Source organism: Poecile atricapillus, chromosome 19, assembly GCF_030490865.1.
Source record: "Poecile atricapillus isolate bPoeAtr1 chromosome 19, bPoeAtr1.hap1, whole genome shotgun sequence".
Taxonomy (NCBI): Eukaryota; Metazoa; Chordata; class Aves; order Passeriformes; family Paridae; genus Poecile; species Poecile atricapillus.
The window spans coordinates 10,386,715-10,403,064 of record NC_081267.1 but is presented as its reverse complement, the minus strand read 5'-3'; the positions used below and the strand labels follow the sequence as shown (position 1 = coordinate 10,403,064).

Sequence of the window (16,350 nt, the reverse complement as noted above, 5' to 3'; positions counted from 1 at the left end):
ATCAAAGTAATGTTGGAACATTTACAGAGTTGCCAGAATTGTAAGTTTGGGTGCTCAGTCTCTCTGCTGGGAGCCTCCTAAACAGCCTAAATGTACTGCTCTGATATTGTCATTGGTATCTGTGGCTCTCAGGGAGCCTCTGGCATCTGCAGCAGCTGAGTCAGGCCCTGCCCTTGGGATTGCTGCCAGGCAGGTGTGTCCATGGGAATGGGGTGTCCCAGCTTCCCTGTGACCTGTGGGGCTGTGGGCAAAGCAGTCCATGGGAAAGGGGAATGAGCTGAGCCCCTTCCCTGAGATCCTATCATGGGCACACCTGGGGATCTCCTTGCTGTGTCCTTCCAAGCTCTGAGCTGCCCTCCTGGCTGCAAATCTGTGCCAGAGCCTCTCAGAGTTCCCTGAATGTCCCACGGGGAAGGGCAGAGATGCCACAGCTGAGGAAATGCTGTTGGCTCTGCCAAGGGAGCCGTGAGTGTCCTTGGCAGAGGGGGGTGCTGAGACCTTGCCCAGAGACCTTTAGAGAGGGTGAGACATTCAGGGATCCCTCTGCTCTGGGCAGGGTCTGGTTTATGCCAGGGTGACACAGGAGTGTGATTGTGCTCTGATTCCAGCCAAAGGTGCAAACCCAGGGCAGTTGGGAACAAGCCCATCCAGCCCCTCACCTTCCCTAAGCCACAGGGAATCCTTTGCCTCTCACATCTCTCAGTGGCAAACTCTGAGTGCAGCAGAAATGCTGGGGATTTCTGACCTCAGAGAACCAGGAATGATTTGTGGGTAAGAAGAAAATTCCTAAAACCAACTCCTGACATATTTTAGAAGTGTGTGTGCAGATGGCAACAAACCTTTCTGCATTAGGAGTGAATCCTCTGACAAATCCTGAATTGCCAGCCTTGTCCCTCTCCTGCATGGCCACAAACCCAGGGCAGCAGGGCAGGGATGGCTCCTGGAGAGCCCCCAGGCACAGGCCTGGCTGCTCCTGGCACACTCAGACAGCACAGCTGGAGCTCAGGCAGGGAGCTGTGTGAAGATTTTCCCAGACCAGGAACAAAGATGCGTGAGTCCCAGTCTCTCCTGATTTGTCACTGCTCTTTCTTCATGAACAGGTCCCCATGTGCAGCCACAGCAAATGTCCAACAGCAGCTCCATCAGCCACTTCCTCCTGCTGGCATTGGCAGACACGCGGCAGCTGCAGCTCCTGCACTTCTGCCTCTTCCTGGGCATCTCCCTGGCTGCCCTCCTGGGCAACGGCCTCATCATCAGCGCCGTAGCCTGCAGCCACCACCTGCACAGCCCCATGTTCTTCTTCCTGCTCAACCTGGCCCTCAGTGACCTGGGCTCCATCTGCACCACTGTGCCCAAAGCCATGCACAATTCCCTCTGGGACACCAGAGACATCTCCTACACAGGATGTGTGGCACAAGTATTTTTTTTGGTTTTCTGTGCTGCAACAGAGTATTTCCTCCTGACCATCATGTGCTACGACCGCTACGTGTCCATCTGCAAACCCCTGCACTACGAGACCCTCCTGGGCAGCAGAGCTTGTGCTCACATGGCAGCAGCTGCCTGGGCCAGTGGCTTTCTCTATTCACTGCTGCACACAGCCAATACATTTTCCCTGCCCCTGTGCCAGGGCAGTGCCCTGGGCCAGTTCTTCTGTGAAATCCCACAGATCCTCAAGCTCTCCTGCTCAAATTCCTACACTAGAGAACTTGGGCTCATTGCAGTCAGTGCCTGTTTGCTACTTGGCTGTTTTGTGTTCATTGTTTTCTCCTATGTGCAGATCTTCAGGGCTGTGCTGAGGATCCCCTCTGAGCAGGGACGGCACAAAGCCTTTTCCACCTGCCTCCCCCACCTGGCTGTGGTCTCTCTGTTCCTCAGTACTGCCTCATTTGCTCACCTGAAGCCTCCCTCACTCTCCTCCCCATCCCTGGATCTGGCAGTGTCAGTTCTGTACTCAATGGTGCCTCCAGCCCTGAATCCCCTCATCTACAGCCTGAGAAACCAGGAGCTCAAGGCTGCAGTGTGGACACTGATGACTGGATGATTTCAAAAACATTAAACTGCTGGCCAGTTTCTCCATATCACTTGTATTAAAAGTCATCTTTGGTACTTCCTGTTGGTTTGGTTGTTTCTTTCCCATTGTTATATTTTTCTCATAGTGTCTGCAAAAATATGTCATTGCTTGTGCCATTTCTCATTTTATTTTCCTACACCTTCCCTGAGGCCACAGACTGTGCCAATGAGGAACTGCACCCTTGGTGGTTTTAAAGGAACTAAAGGATCTCCCAGCAAAGTTTTCTCCAGAGATCCCCCTTTTGTTCCCTTCTCTGGAGCTGCAGCAGCAGTGTCTGTGTGCAGAGCTGGGGGCAGATCAGTGCTGGCACAGCAGCTGTGCCCAGGAGCAGCAGCACTTGGTGTTGCCAGTGCTGCTCCCGTGCCACTGCCCCGCTGCCCTCCTGGCCCTGGTGTTGCTGCAGGGCCTGAGTGCTCTCGGGGCCGGGCACAGCCCTGGGGGTGGCAGTGCCAGGGCTGCAGCAGGGACAGGCCATGGGCACTGCTGGGGCAGCGCTGACGCCTCAGGCCAGGGCCTGGGGGCTCCAGGCTCCTTGCCCAGGCTCTCTCAAGAACACGCCCAGGCCAAAGCTCAGCACAGAAAACCCCCGTGAGCAGCCCCAGGGTGGCCGTGGGCAGGCTGGGGGCAAACAGCATGGCTGGGGCTCTGCAAGGTCCCTGGGGGAGATGGGAAGGAGCAGCAGAGCAGGGGCTGATCCATCCCCACTGTGCTGGACACCCCAGGGCAGTGTCCCAGAGCGTCCTCATGGAGCTGCCAACAACATCCCCCCTGTGCAGCCCTGGGCTCTCCCCCAGCTCAGAGAGGTGCTACATCCTTGCAGGCACAGACACGGCAGCACTGGCTCAGGAGCCCCTGTTTGCACTGCCCAGAGCAGGCGTCAGCACCCCCATGGTGCTGCTGTGGGGAGATGAACCTGAGGGAGCACAAATGCCACCAGCCCCTGGGGCCAGGAAGGGCTGGGGGACGGGAGGGAAACCACTCAGGTTTGTCGTGGCCTCTGAAGTCACACAGAAAGTTTGTTCCCCTGAGCTGTGAGTTTCCTGTAAAACTGCAGATGTTGCTCAGAGCCAGGAAATCCCAACTCTCTGAATCGCACCTGGGATAGGGATTAGCGGAACTGCCGGAATGACAAGGACTGGAATGCTGGTGGAAAAGCCTGCACTTTAATTAACCCCATTTCCTGATGGAAAATAATCCAGGAATTTAGGAATTTTAGGGGACTCCCTAACCCATCCTTTCTGGATTGAGGAATAGAAGTTCCTGGGATGAGCCAGGATTAACAAACCCCTCCCTCAGGTGTGTGTTCCAGGATTTTTCTAGGTTTTCCCAGCCCAGGTGAGCCATGTGCAGCATTCCAAAGGGATGGAGCTGTTAAGTGGGAAGTCTACGATTTTCCCAGATTTTTTTCCCAGCCCAGGTGAGCCATGTGCAGCATTCCAAAGGGATTGGTTAAAACCAGGAAGGATTTTGTTCCCCGTGGGAATAAAACTGGCTCCAAACCCCCCCCCCCAGAAAGGCCAAATCCCAATTTTAGCAGCTTTTTCCACCTCCACTGGGTGAACAGACTGCTGGGCACGATGTCACCCACCGTCTGGTCCTTGGGGAAATCTTCTCCTTGCTCACTGGATGGTCCTAGGAGGGTCCTGGTGTCCCCTTGGATAGCCCTTGCTAAAACGCGAGGGGGTTTCCTCAGGGAAGTGACAGACCCGAGAGTGACTTGCTTTCTGCAGCTGGTGCTGCAGGAGACGCTTCTCCCGGGATCCAGGGAACCAGGGAACCGCTGGCAGAGCTCCCTGTTGGGGCACCACTTGTCGCGGCGAGCGGAGGTGGTCAGGGTGCCGCGACCTTCCCAGGGAAGCGTCTCCTGTGGCACTTCCCCTGGGCGCACAGGCACGCTTGCCTTGCCCCCGTGATTCAGCTGTGAGCCCTTCAAAGGGCTTTTGGAATGGCCGCTGTTCCTCGGGTGCTGCCGAAGAAAAGAGACGGGAGGCACCGTGTGGGGTTCCAAGGAGGTCTTTATTCTCTCCCGAAGGGTCCCAGAGACAACAACTGGCCTGGGCTCAGTGAGAGCAGGGATTATATAGGAAAAGCAGGGGGTGGGGTGGAGCAACAGGGACAATGGTTTGAGGATTCAGGGGTGGAACAAGGGGGAAGGGCCAACAGGGTAAAAATAATATGCATACAGGGGGAAAACATGTTGGGAACCACTTAACCTGTGGCTGTAAAAATAAAAGCTCCCCATTGAGGCCTTTAGCCTCTGGGGGAGAGTGGTAAGTGAAAGCCTCCTATGGGCTCTTCCTTCAGGGGAGAGTGGCTACAGTATTGGCTGCTTCCTCGGCCCCCACAGTTCCCAGTATCTAGTTAACATCTCATAGTTGTTTGCATCATTCAGGTCCAACAAAGGGTTTACAATAGGAAACAACTGGTCCACTGTACCTTGTAAGGCTCCACTAGCAATTTCTCCCTGTCCATGTGGTCTGACCATCTTCATCACCAACTCTTTATCTGTTTTCCTTAGCACTGTCATAATGAAATCATCTCAGTCTGGGTCTTAGTTCTTGACTATTAACTCCAATCTTTTTGCCACTTTGCTAGGGTTTTCTCTGTAATTATGAACTTCTTCCTGCCAGTTATTCAGGTCACCAGTAGAAAAGGGGATCTTCACCCACACAGCTTCTCCTGTGGGACCCACTTCTTGCCTTAAGGGAGTGACTAAAGGCAAAGCTTTCTTGGTTTTATTCCTTGTACATGTTGTCACTGGCATCCCCAAACTTGTCCCCTCACCAGGATTATTCATCTCATTCTCACTTTCATTTAATTGAGGGAGAGGAGTGGTTGCTTGAGGGGGAAGGTAGAGCTGGCCTGGAATAACTCGGCTGTGAGTCTTGGACATCTATAACAGCGTCTTCCTCGCGCTTTTTTGCCAATTTCAAACATCTCTGCCCTAAACTACATGCTGAACAACATCTCTTTATTTTCCACCTGTTATCTCTTTCCAAAGGAAGGACCAAAGTCTCCTGGGCGTCCAAATTAAAGCCATATTCTTGGTGCCACTCAGGTTTATTCTTCAGGGTAAAAAAAAGTGTCTGCACATATCACTTGGTCTCATTTGTCTTCTTTTTTTAAAAAATAACATCAACTGTAACAGTGGATGATCATTTAAAGTTCCATTAGGCAGTCCATTTTCACCACTTTCTAATTTTTACCAAGCCTACCGTTGGTTACAGTATTTAATCAGATCACTTTGCTTCAAAAAATGACCCTCTGGGATTCCTCCCAAGTCTTTCTAATGTGCTAAAATACATTCTAGTGGACTCTTTGTGCCTTGGACCAGATGTTCCTTGTCTGTGTCACACCTGTGAGTTTGGAATGGCCACCAGCCGGGACGTGTCCCAAGGAGGCTGTGCCAGCTTCTGTGCAAGGCCCCGTTCCCTTCCTGCTGCGGCTGCGTTGGCAGCCCTGGGGGCTCCTTCTGCTGCCCTGAGCCTGCAGAGCAGGGCAGCGTTTGCTGATGGTTTGAGCTGTTCCTAAAGATCCTGTCAGGCTGTCTTAGACACTTTGGGGAAGGGATTCCTTCCAACCTGGGCCACTTAGGGGGGATGGGGGTGGAACCAGGGTATGTGACAGTGTGTGCAAGGGCCCTTTGTGACATATGGTCACCATGGGATGGAAAGGGACAAGGTGTCAGAGGACCCTTTGTGACACGTGGTGACATAGGAGCTGGCGGTGACAGGGCCACACCACAGTGCTCGGTGCACGCGACGGGACAGGACGTGCCAGAGCGGTGCTGTGAGGAGCCCCCGCACAGCGCTCTCGTTTGTGTCTGACCCGGAGCTTTTCTGAGCCGTCATTCCTGCAGGTGACCTCGAGGCCAGACCACAGGAATTGCTGACCCGTGGCCTTGCTGAGGTTTCTCTTCTGCAGGTGCCCTCGAGGGCAGACCGTGGGACTTGGTGACCCGGAGCTTTTCCGAGGCATCGCCCATCCCTGCAGTCACTGCCCTTGAGACCAGAGCACCATCCTTGATGAGGAGCCTCCTGTCCTTGTGGCAGGAGCCCTCAAGACCCGAGTGCAGGACTTGCTGTCCTGCAGTCTTGCCAGGACTTCAGTCTTGCAGGTGCCTTCCAGGCACGACTGCAGGACTTGGTGACTCGAAGCTTTTCCGAGCCATCTCTCCTGCAAATACCATAAATCCAGTCACTGCCATGGAGCAGCAACCCCCAAGAGTGCCCAAGTTGGCCTGGGTTGAGGAGGAGGAAGAAGAAGGCCCTGGAGCTGCCCCAGCACAGGAGACTGAAGAGGTGCAGCACTTCCAGCCACTGCAGGAGGGTAAGTGGCAGAACTGGGCATCAGGGCTCAGCCTGTGGCCAGCTTGGCCACATCCCATCATGTCTTGTCCCTTTCCGTCTCCTCCCGCACCTTCCCATCCCCTGGGGATGTGCCCACAGAAAGGATGGAAGAAAGCCTGGGGCTACCCCCCCAGCAGTGGCCACACTCCATCCCCTGGGGCATCCCAGGGCTGTCCCTGCCTGGAGAGTGCAGGGCTGGGCTGTGTTCTCCGGCCTCTCCCGCAGCCCCTCAGCTCTGGCTGCTCTTTGACAGATGCAGCCATGGACCAGACACAAGAGCAGGACCTTGCCGGTGGCCTCTTCCACAGAACAGCGCAGGTACCTGCAGCCATCCCCACCTGGGCTGGGCCTGCTGGCACTGCTCAGCCCAGCACCATGCTTGGAGCTCTCCATGCAATATCCCTCTCTTCCCACCCTTCCTTCTCCTGCCTAACTTGCAAATTCATCAAGTGCATTTGGCAGGAAGAGACCAGTGCCATGGGCACTGGGTCCATGGAAAACGGTGATGTCTACACCACCGACACCAGTGCTGCCATGCTGGAATTGATTTTGGAGGAGGGTGTTTCCATTCCAGAGCAAGTAAGCAGCCTGTGGCCAGGGTTTGATCCTCCAGGGATGGCTTGGCCTCCCAAGCCACACCTGCTGATCACTCTAAGCCTTTGAGGCCAAAGTGTGGCAAGAAGGAAAGCACTACTCTGGGGAAGCTGGGGACATTCCTGACTCCCTCTGGCAGCTTTCCAAGTCTCCCCTTGTGCCTTCTCCAGGTGCCTGCCATGGTGAGATACATCCACCAGTGGCTCATGGCCAATGAGTCTGCTGAGCACAAGCTGGACAAGGCCCTGTTGGATCTCACTGAGGCACAGCCTGCTGATGTGGTCATTGCTCTCCTGCGTGTGGCCCCAGCATGTGACAGGTACATGGCCCCTGTACAGCCTGGCCCAGGTGTCTGACCAACAGAGACTTCCAGGGCCCTCTGGCTGCTCCCTTTCCCAGCCCTGCTACATCAGCCCTTGAGCCTGCTGCCGTGCCATGCCCCCTCAGGGCCCTGTCCCCACAGGGCTGGGCTGCCTGGGTGCTGCTGCTGGTGAGGGGCAGCGGGCAGAGGCAGAGCTGGCAGCCAGCTCCCCCCCACACTGCTGCCCAGGCCACGGGGATGTGTCTGAGACCCCCGTGAGACAGAGCTGTCACCCCACAGAGCTGCCATGACCATGTGGAAGACAATCTTGTGCTCGAGCAGGACTGTGGAGCCAGTGGTGCAGATACTCCTCCATGTGCTGGGGAACTGGCCAGAGCACAGCACGTGCACCTCCGATGGGGACAACACGGGTGTCTTTGCCCTGGCTGTGAGTTTCTGCAACTGACCTTTGCTCACCCCATGTCCAGCCATGTCTTCAGCAGCTCTGTTTCCTCCTTCCCCCACTGCATCTCCCTGCCTCAGGCACCGGGCTGAAACCTGGCCTAGGGGCAGCTTCAGGGGCACCAGGCCCGATGCTCCCCCTGTGTCTCCCCCAGCCTCTCCCTGCCACGCTCAGGCCCTGCCACAGAGACACCTCGGCACTGAGCTCTGTCTCAGGGTGCTTTGTCCTCTGCAGGCAACTGTGGTGATGTGGAAGTTCCTTCAGGTGCCCTGTGTCCCACGTGTAGTGAATGGGTATTTCCCCCACCTCTTTGTGCATCTGCTCTTCCAAGTGTTCTTCAGCACTTTGGATATGCCAGAGGAAGTTGATACCTTCTGGAAGAGATGCCAGAAGCAACACGGCCTTGCCACCAGCCCCAACAGGTGCTCCATGCCACTCCTCCTGTCCCTGCCATGTCCCCAGGGCAGGAGCCCGTGCTCCCAGCGTGATGTGGGCCTTGCTGTGCACACAGGTTTGCAGTGCAGACCCTGAAGTCCCTGCTCTGCCTTCTCCGGTGTGAGCGTGTGGTTCTGGAAGTGGAACGCAAGTGTGGCTGGGACACGCTGCTCTGTGCTGACACCCACCACTATGCCGTGGGTCTGCTGGCCAGGTGAGACCCCCTTCTCCCCACTGCCTCTGGCATTTGTGCCCTGTGTGTCCGGTTGCCCCACACCATTCCAGTGTTTGTAGGCCCAAGGGCCTCGTCACCAAGGAACAACCAAGGAGACTTCAAAAGGCTGGGAGAGGAGGGTGCCCAGGAACAGCCACCTCCCCAAGGGCCCATGTCACCTTGCAGGCTGGTGGGGAAAGATCAGCCCTGAGTCATTCCTGGGAGAGCTTTACTGCTGCTGGCTCAGAGTTTTGCTTCCTTTTTCCTCCATTCAGAGAAATGTGCTCTTCATCCGTACACTTGTGTTCTGGGGTAGCATTCTACCTGCTCAGCCTGCTCAGCAAAGAGATGCCATTCTGGGATTTTGCTGCCCTGGCATTCCTTGTAGAGGTGAGCCTGAAGGCCAGCTGCTTTCCAGCTCTCTGCCCTCTCACAGCTGCAGCTGCCTGAGATTTCACTGCCCGTGCTCTGTGCTGCTGCCAGGGCCCAGCTCTGTGTGGTTCTGGTCTCCTGCCAGCCAGCTCCCCTGTCACTGCCCTGTGCCTTTCAGGTCCTGGAGTGCCTGGACTTGACTGAATGCACTGACAGCATCTTGGACATCCTGTCAAACCATCTGCAGAGCGAGTGCAGGGAGAGGCAACGCTTGGCACTCAGAGGCCTCCTAGTGCTTGGCAAGAATCCCCTGATGGTGAGAAGGGGGCAGTGGCTGAAGCCATGCGAGCAGCGTAGGGATGGGGAACGCAGTCCCTGAGCTTCAGACACTGAGGCAGCTGCTCCCAGCTCTCCTGCCTCCCGGCTCAGCTGCCCGAGTGCTTTAGGACCAGCCTTTTGTCTCTGGGCCCTGCAGCAGCAGGGTGGGGTTTCACAGACTTCTCTTCCTCACAGGCCAAGAAAATGTGGAGCCTGACTGAAAACCTGCTGGAGCTCCTGCAGGAAAATGATAGTGACGTGGTCAGGATGACCATGGTTCTTCTCAAATATTTATTCCTGTATAATAGTGCCCCGATAGCCATCCCCATAGCCCGGCAGCTGGCTGAGGTGCTCCTGCCACTGTTTGACAATGTAAGGTTCTGTGCCCTCAGCCACGGCCGCTGGGTGCTGCCCAGACACTTTGTGCCCTGTGTATTCGCAGGCCAGACCAAAGGGGGCCCGAAGCACCCAGTGCTGAGGTCTTTTTTCCTTCCTTTCATACAGGATGATAGCCAGGTGCAGCTGTGCTCCATGTTTGTATTTAAAAAGATGATAGATTTATTAATGGAAGAGGGAAGAAAGGCCCTGAAGTCATACGTGCGCCAGAGCCTGCTCCCACTCTTCTTCCACTGCCATGAGCAGAACCAGCATGTGGCAGAGGTGAGGACACCTGGGCTGCCGGTGGCACCCTGGGAGAGGGCTCGGCTGCCTCCTGCCCTGGCACCTCCAGGCCTTGGCACACGAATGCGGGTCCTGTGCCTGGGCTTGTGGGGCCATCTCCAGTCTCTGCTGCTCTCCAGGTGTCCCAGGAAACGCTGCATTCTTCAGCCAGATTCCTGAAGAGGAGAGATATTGAACAGATGCTGCAGCTGGATAAGAAACTCTGGAAGTTCAGCGAAGGCCTGGTAAGGACGGCCTGGACGGCCCAGCCCCAGCCTGGAGAAGCTCCCTGTCCCTGGTGCCCAGTGTGTGGGGCTGGAAGCTGCGCCCCTGCCCGGTGCTGCACCCGGGAGCAGCACGGCTTCTTCTCCAGGCTCCTGTGGCCCCGAGCCGGGTGCCGATGGAGCCCTGGCCCACTGGGGCTGCGGGCCGGGGCGGCACCGCGGCTCCCCGGGCAGCAGCCGGCCCTCTGCCCCCTCCAGAGCCCGGCGCCAGCGGCTGCTGGCCGGGCCTCAGGGCTGGGCGGGCACGGGAGGCCGGGGCTGGCCGCAGGCAGTGCCCGGCCGAGGGGCAGAGCCCACACCAACCCTTCCCTCCTGCCGCTCTCTGCAGCTGGCACAGGACAGGAGCCGAGCGGCCGAGCAGCTGCGCCGGGCCCTGCCGTACCTGCAGAGCCCACAGGAGCCCCTGCGAGAGGCGGCCATCAGGTTCATCGGTGAGCCACGAACCCGGGCTCCCTCCCCGCCCCGCCGCAGCTCGGCCCCGGCCCCGGCTGCTGCCCCGGCAGCGGCACCCGGGCCCGGCGCCCTGGAGCCCCGGCTGCCCTCGGGGCTGCTGCCGGCCTCTGGCAGCCGTGCCCTTGGGCTGAGTCAGGATGCGGCAAGGGCCCGGGCTGAGCCCTGCCGGGGCGGGAGGCCGTGTGGCCACAGGGCTGGCAGCGCCGCTGGCAGGGAGCTGTGCCGCCGGGGCCCTGACAGGCTCTGTGTTCCCAGGGATGGCCGGGGAGCACCTGAGGGAGAAGAAGAAAGAGATGCTGCTCATTTGTGAGGGTGAGTGAGGGCAGCGGGCTGTCAGCAGGGCTGTCGGGGGCAGCTGCAAGCCCTGGCCTGGCTGTGGAGGGCTCTGCTCCCTGTGTGGATGAGGGGCGGCGTGGGCAGAGCACACCGAGATTTCAGGGGCACGTGGGGCATTCGTGGTCACAGCTTCGGGCTGATCCCCTCGGTCCCTGCTCCCTGCTGGCCATGGCAAGAGCCGGCTGGGATGGCCCTGGCAGGGGGCTCTCCGTGGGCCCCCGCAGGTCTGGGATCTGACCGTGGCTCTGTCCGTCTCTCTTCCAGCCCTTGAAGACACAGCATGTGACAGCAGCCTGGAGGTTGGAAGCCTGGCACTTCAGACATTGTGCCTTCTCAGGGCAGGAGACCACGCTCCTATCTCCACCTTCCAGAGGCTGCGAGATCAGCTCCGCAGGGCATGGAGGTCACGGCCTCGTCTGTCGGGCCTCAGCTGGCTGCGCTGCTGGAGCTCTGCAGAGAGCTGATCTGGGAGGCTGTGTCTGCTGGGGCCACATGAGCAGCCAGCAGGGACTTTTTTTCCTTCAAAGATTGTTCTTTTCTTTTTTGTTTTGCTTTAGGATGTAAATAATGTAGGATATGTTCTAATAGTCAGACTCCCAGGAGCTTTCTTTTGCTGCCCAGGGTGTGTGGGGCATAGGGGAAGAGAGGGAAAAGGGGGCTTGTGCTCTGCAAGCTGCCCAGGCATGCAGTGGTGCAGGGAAAATGGCCAGAAGCCCCTTGGCCTTTGGTGGTTCTGCTGAAGCCACAAGCCCTGTCCCAGCCAGGAAATGCCCTCTGTGTCCTGCTGCCTGTGTTGCTGCCTGGATTGCTGAGGGCTCTGTCATGATCCGCTAACACCGGCGGGAGTCATGAGAGATTCGTTTGATCTCACAGTGCAAAAGGACACAAAGGGATTTCAGTTTAAATCACAGCAATAGTGGACTTTTATTTTAGTGCCAACAACAGGAGTTCTAGCTGCTATGGTTTTTTGAAGGAAAATTGCTGTAGGTTTATGTGATTCTGGAAGGGCTCGAATTAAAGGGGTCATCATTTCACAGGTAATTGCATTGGTGATTCATAACCAGTCGTTAATTTTCTGTCATGTATCATTTGCAAGCAGGCAGCTTTGTGCATGTCTTGCAGTAGTTGGTCAGGAGTACCAACTATAGCTACAGGGTCTCCCCTTTCCAATGGATTAAGCCCTGCTGCCCAATGAGCTGCGTGCTGAGTTAGGGACCACGGGTTACATCTGTCTCCTGCTGTTGAGAAGACCCCATGTCCCCAGTACCCACTGGCTTCTTGTTCTGTCAGTCAAATCTGATCTCCTCCGGTGAGAGATGCAGTATGTGTTCTGTCTCTGACTCGTGAGGGAGACGCCCGTGCTCCTTTTCCAGCTCAGCCAATTCAGCAGCAGTGTACGGGATTTCTTTAGTGGTTGTATGCAAATCAAGATCTTCATCATTGTTATGATTATATTCTGTTTGAATTAAAGGTTTCAAGCTAGGACAGCAGTGCTCCCCACAATTTTTCATCAGTTAGTTCTTTCTGAGGGTAAATTTGATTAATGAGAAGGGTTTCCCTCTCCACTGTTTCTTTGGTGAGTAAGCATTCTTTGAATTTTTAACCCATTCCTCTCTTTGGGCCACTGGCTACAGATGGATCTCATTCCTTTCTTCATCTAATTGTTTTTGCAAAATTTCAACTAGGTTTTGAAAAGAGTCCATTCTAGTTCTTTCCTCACCTTTTTGCTTAAAGCAAGTTTCTCTAGCTGCTGTAAGACAAGCTCCCAAAACTGAGCAGAGTATACATTTTTGCCGAGTAAAAGCCTTTGGAACCCATACTGGAGATCTCCTCCTCATCCTTGTCTCCACCATGTGCCTACCAATATCCTTGTGCCGTGGAGCATTTGCTCTAAGCCACACCTTGGGTCACCCCACTGCCGAGTGTCACAATCCCCTAACACAAGTGGGAGTCGTGAGAGGTTCGTTTGATCTCAGAGTGCAAATAGGACACCAGGGGATTTCAGTTTAAATCACAACAGCACTAATGCACCTTTATTTTAGTGCCAGCAACAAGGGTTACGTGATAGATGAGAGAGAGAGAGAGAGGGAGAGAGAGGGGTAAAGAACCAATGTCAAGAGAGAAAAGAGGGGGTTATAGCTACCAACAGACGAGACGGGGTCGCTGGTGTCTTCTTCTGTGGGGAGATCTCTCTTGAAGAAAGTAACTTGGAAAAGTCATTTTTACAGTCTGTTTCAAAGCAAGGGGCAGCTGGCCAAGAGGTGGGGAAATTCCTTGGCTATTGTGATGAGCCCCCTTGCTCTGGGAAGCAGGTGTAAGGTACAGAACAGGCCGCTCCTTACAAGTCCCTGCTCAGCAGCAGGAATGAAGGCAGTGTACCTTGACAGCACAACAAGCACACCTGCAAACCATCACCTGGCAAGCTTCCACCTCAACCAGGCCAGAACCCCTGCACAAATTCCCTCAGGGTCTTCAGGGTCTCGGTCTCTGTTCTTGCAATGTTTGTGAGGCAGATGAGGGTAACTTCAGACTGTCTCTTACACCCTAGTAACCCCAAATGACACCAATGACCCCAAATTACCACAAATAACCCCAAATTACTCTAAAGGACTCCTCTGACCCCACACCTGACCCCAAATGACCCTTCTGGCCCCACACCTGACCCCACAGGACACAGACATTTACCCCCTGCTGAGCTCGGTCCTAAACAACCCCAAGTCCTTCAAAAATCCCCAAAATTTGACCCTGGGAACTTCCTGGATGAGCAGGGTCAGTTCCAGCGCAACGAGGCCTTTATGCCCTTCTCGGCCAGTGGGCACCCCAAAAATCCCATAAATCCTTGGGGTGGGGTCCTAAATCCTTCTGAAATCCCAAAAATCCCCAAATTCCTTTGCGGTGGGGCCCTACATTCTTTTGGAATCCCAAAATTCCTCGGGGTGGGTACTCTAGACCCATTTGGGACCTCCACCCCTGAAACCCCCAGACCATTTTTGGACCTCAATCCCAAACCTCCCAGACCCTTTAGGGACCCCCCAGACCCTTTTTGGGGTAGCCCAGACCCTTTTGGGACCTCAGACCCTTTTGGGATCCCATAGCCCCCAAAGTCCCCAGACCCTTTGGAATCCCCTCGGCCCTTTTGGAATCCCCAATCCCTGAAACCCCCAGCCCCTTTTGGGACTCCCAGCCCCTCTAGAGACCCCCAGCCCTTTGGGACCCCTGGACCCTTTAGAGACCCCCACCCCTTTTGGGACCCCCGACCCTTTGGGGTGGGGCGGTGCTGACGCCCCCTCCCCACAGGGCAGTGGCTGTGCCTGGGGGAGGCGCTGGCGCGGGCAGAGCTGTTCCTGTTCCTGACCTCGCTGCTGCAGCGCCTGCGGCCGCGACCCCCGGCACCCCCCGAGGAGCTGCCCACGGCCCCCCTGGAGAGCGGCTTTGCCAACATCGTGCCCCGCTTCCAGCCCCTCCTGCTGCCCCAATGAGACCCCCCCAAATTCCAGACTGCTCCCCAAATTCAGGAACTGCCCCAGGACCGGGACCCTTCCCCATGGATGGAAAATCTCCCCCCAGATCCTCCCCAGATTCCACTCCCAACATCCCCCCACTTCCAGCTCAGGATAGGGCTCTGATGAGACCTCTCCTCAAATCCCACCCCCAAGATGCCTCCCCATCGCTGGAATATTCCCCCAAATTCACCTCAAACCCCGCCCTAAAATCGGGAATCCCCCCTGAGACCCCTTCCCAAATTCAGGATGCCTCCCCAAAATGCCCCTCCCCATCAATGGAAATTGCCCCAAAACCCAAAAAATCCTCCCCAAATCCCCTTCCCAAAATCAGAACTCCCCTGAGACCCCAGAATTTCCCCCCAAAACCACCCAATTTCTCCCCCAAAATCCCAAAATTTCTCCCAAAACCCCCATAACCCCCCAAAAGTCCCAAATCCTCCCAATACTCAAAATCTCCTCACAAAACCCCTAATTTTTCCCCCTAAAAGCCCAAATTTTTCTCCAAAACCCCTAAATTTCTCAAAACCCCCAAAATTCTCCCCATTCCACAAATTTTCCCTCAAAACCACCAAATCCTCCCAAAATCCCAAATCCCCACCCAAGACCCTCAAATTATACCCCAAATTGCCAAAATTCCCCCCCCAAGACTCCCAAATTCCACCCCAAAAATACAGGGGGTGCTTCTAAGCAACCAAATCCCTTCTCCCCAAAATTCCCCTCTGGACTCCAAATTCCCCCCCAAACCCAGGTTTTTTTCCCCAAAACCCCAAATCCTCCCCCTAAAAAACCCAGAGTTCTCCCCCAAACCCCAAATTTCTCCCCCAGGCACCCAAATGTTACCAAAAAATCCTAAAATTCCTGCCCTAAAACCCCAAAATTCCTCCCAGGACCCCCGAAGTTTCCCCCCAAAACCCCAAATTTCCCTCCAAACCCCCAAATTCCCCCCAAAAACTGGGAGAACCTCCCAAAAAAATAGCAACCCCTCTTCAAAACCCCCCCAAAATCACAACTCCCTCCCCAAGAATAAACAAAAAAAGCTGACAATGTATATTTTTTAATTTCACATTTTTCACACCTTTGGCAGGGATGTAGGGGGGGGAATCCCAGAATTCTCAGGATTTTTCACATTCTTTTGGAGAGAGGGGGTCTTCCCAACTTTTCCAGCACCCCCCAGGCAACAGCTCCTCAAAATTCCTGCCCCTCAGCCCCCCCAAATTAAGTGCACATAAATAAAAAAGAGGAAAAAAGAAAAAAAAAAAAAAAGGGAAAAAGGTAAAAAAGAAAAAGAACAGAAAAAAAAGAAAAAAGACACCCTCACCCCAATCTGGGGGGAGGGGGACAAAGGTAAAATTGCGGGAGGGGTCGAACCCCCAGAAAAAAATTAAGGGACAGCTAAAAATATTGTGGGAACCACCACAAAAAAGCTCATTTTGAAAAATGCTAAAACCATTAAATAAATAGCAAAGAGGCAAAAAACCTGAAAAATTTGGGAAGGAACCCCCAAAAAACATGTCAAAAATGGGGAACTCCCCCTTGAATCCAAGGGATTTGGGGAAATTTTTTTTCCCAAAAGCTGTGGGTTTTTGAGGGTGGCAGGGGAGGAGAGACCCCCTCCAAATTCCTGGGGGTGTCCTCGAGATCCAGCGAAGGCACCTGGTCCTGGAGGGAGACAGAAGGGCCATTTTAGAAAAATTAAGGGAATTTGGGGGGATTTGGGCAAATTTTAGGGAATTTTGGGATTTTTTGAGGTCTCGGGGGGGTCTCAATTTTGTGGGGTCTTGCGTTCCGGGGCCGCAGGATCATGTCCAGGGAGGCCACAGTTACCAGGAACCAGCATGGGACACCAACGAGATGGGATTCTGCTCAGGAAAACATTTATTCAGCTCAGGAACAAACTCAGATCCAGAGACAGCCCCAAACAGAGGCAGGGAGATGGGGTTTGAGAACCAGAGTGGAGTTCAAGGTCAGGGACCACTGGGAACACAGCAAGGGAGAAA

At 55.1% G+C, this 16,350-nt stretch overlaps 1 protein-coding gene and 1 pseudogene across 1 annotated transcript; one reads left to right on the top strand and one right to left on the bottom strand.

Annotated features, from left to right (window-relative positions):
* LOC131586382 (zinc finger protein 208-like) overlaps window positions 1-16,350 on the bottom strand; it is a 761,426-nt pseudogene that overhangs the window by 327,666 nt on the left and 417,410 nt on the right.
* On the top strand, window positions 1,277-2,041 carry LOC131586416 (olfactory receptor 14J1-like). Its single transcript, XM_058853244.1, has one exon. The coding sequence runs from the start codon at window positions 1,292-1,294 to the stop codon at window positions 2,039-2,041; it is 750 nt and encodes a 249-aa protein (XP_058709227.1). The 5' UTR covers window positions 1,277-1,291.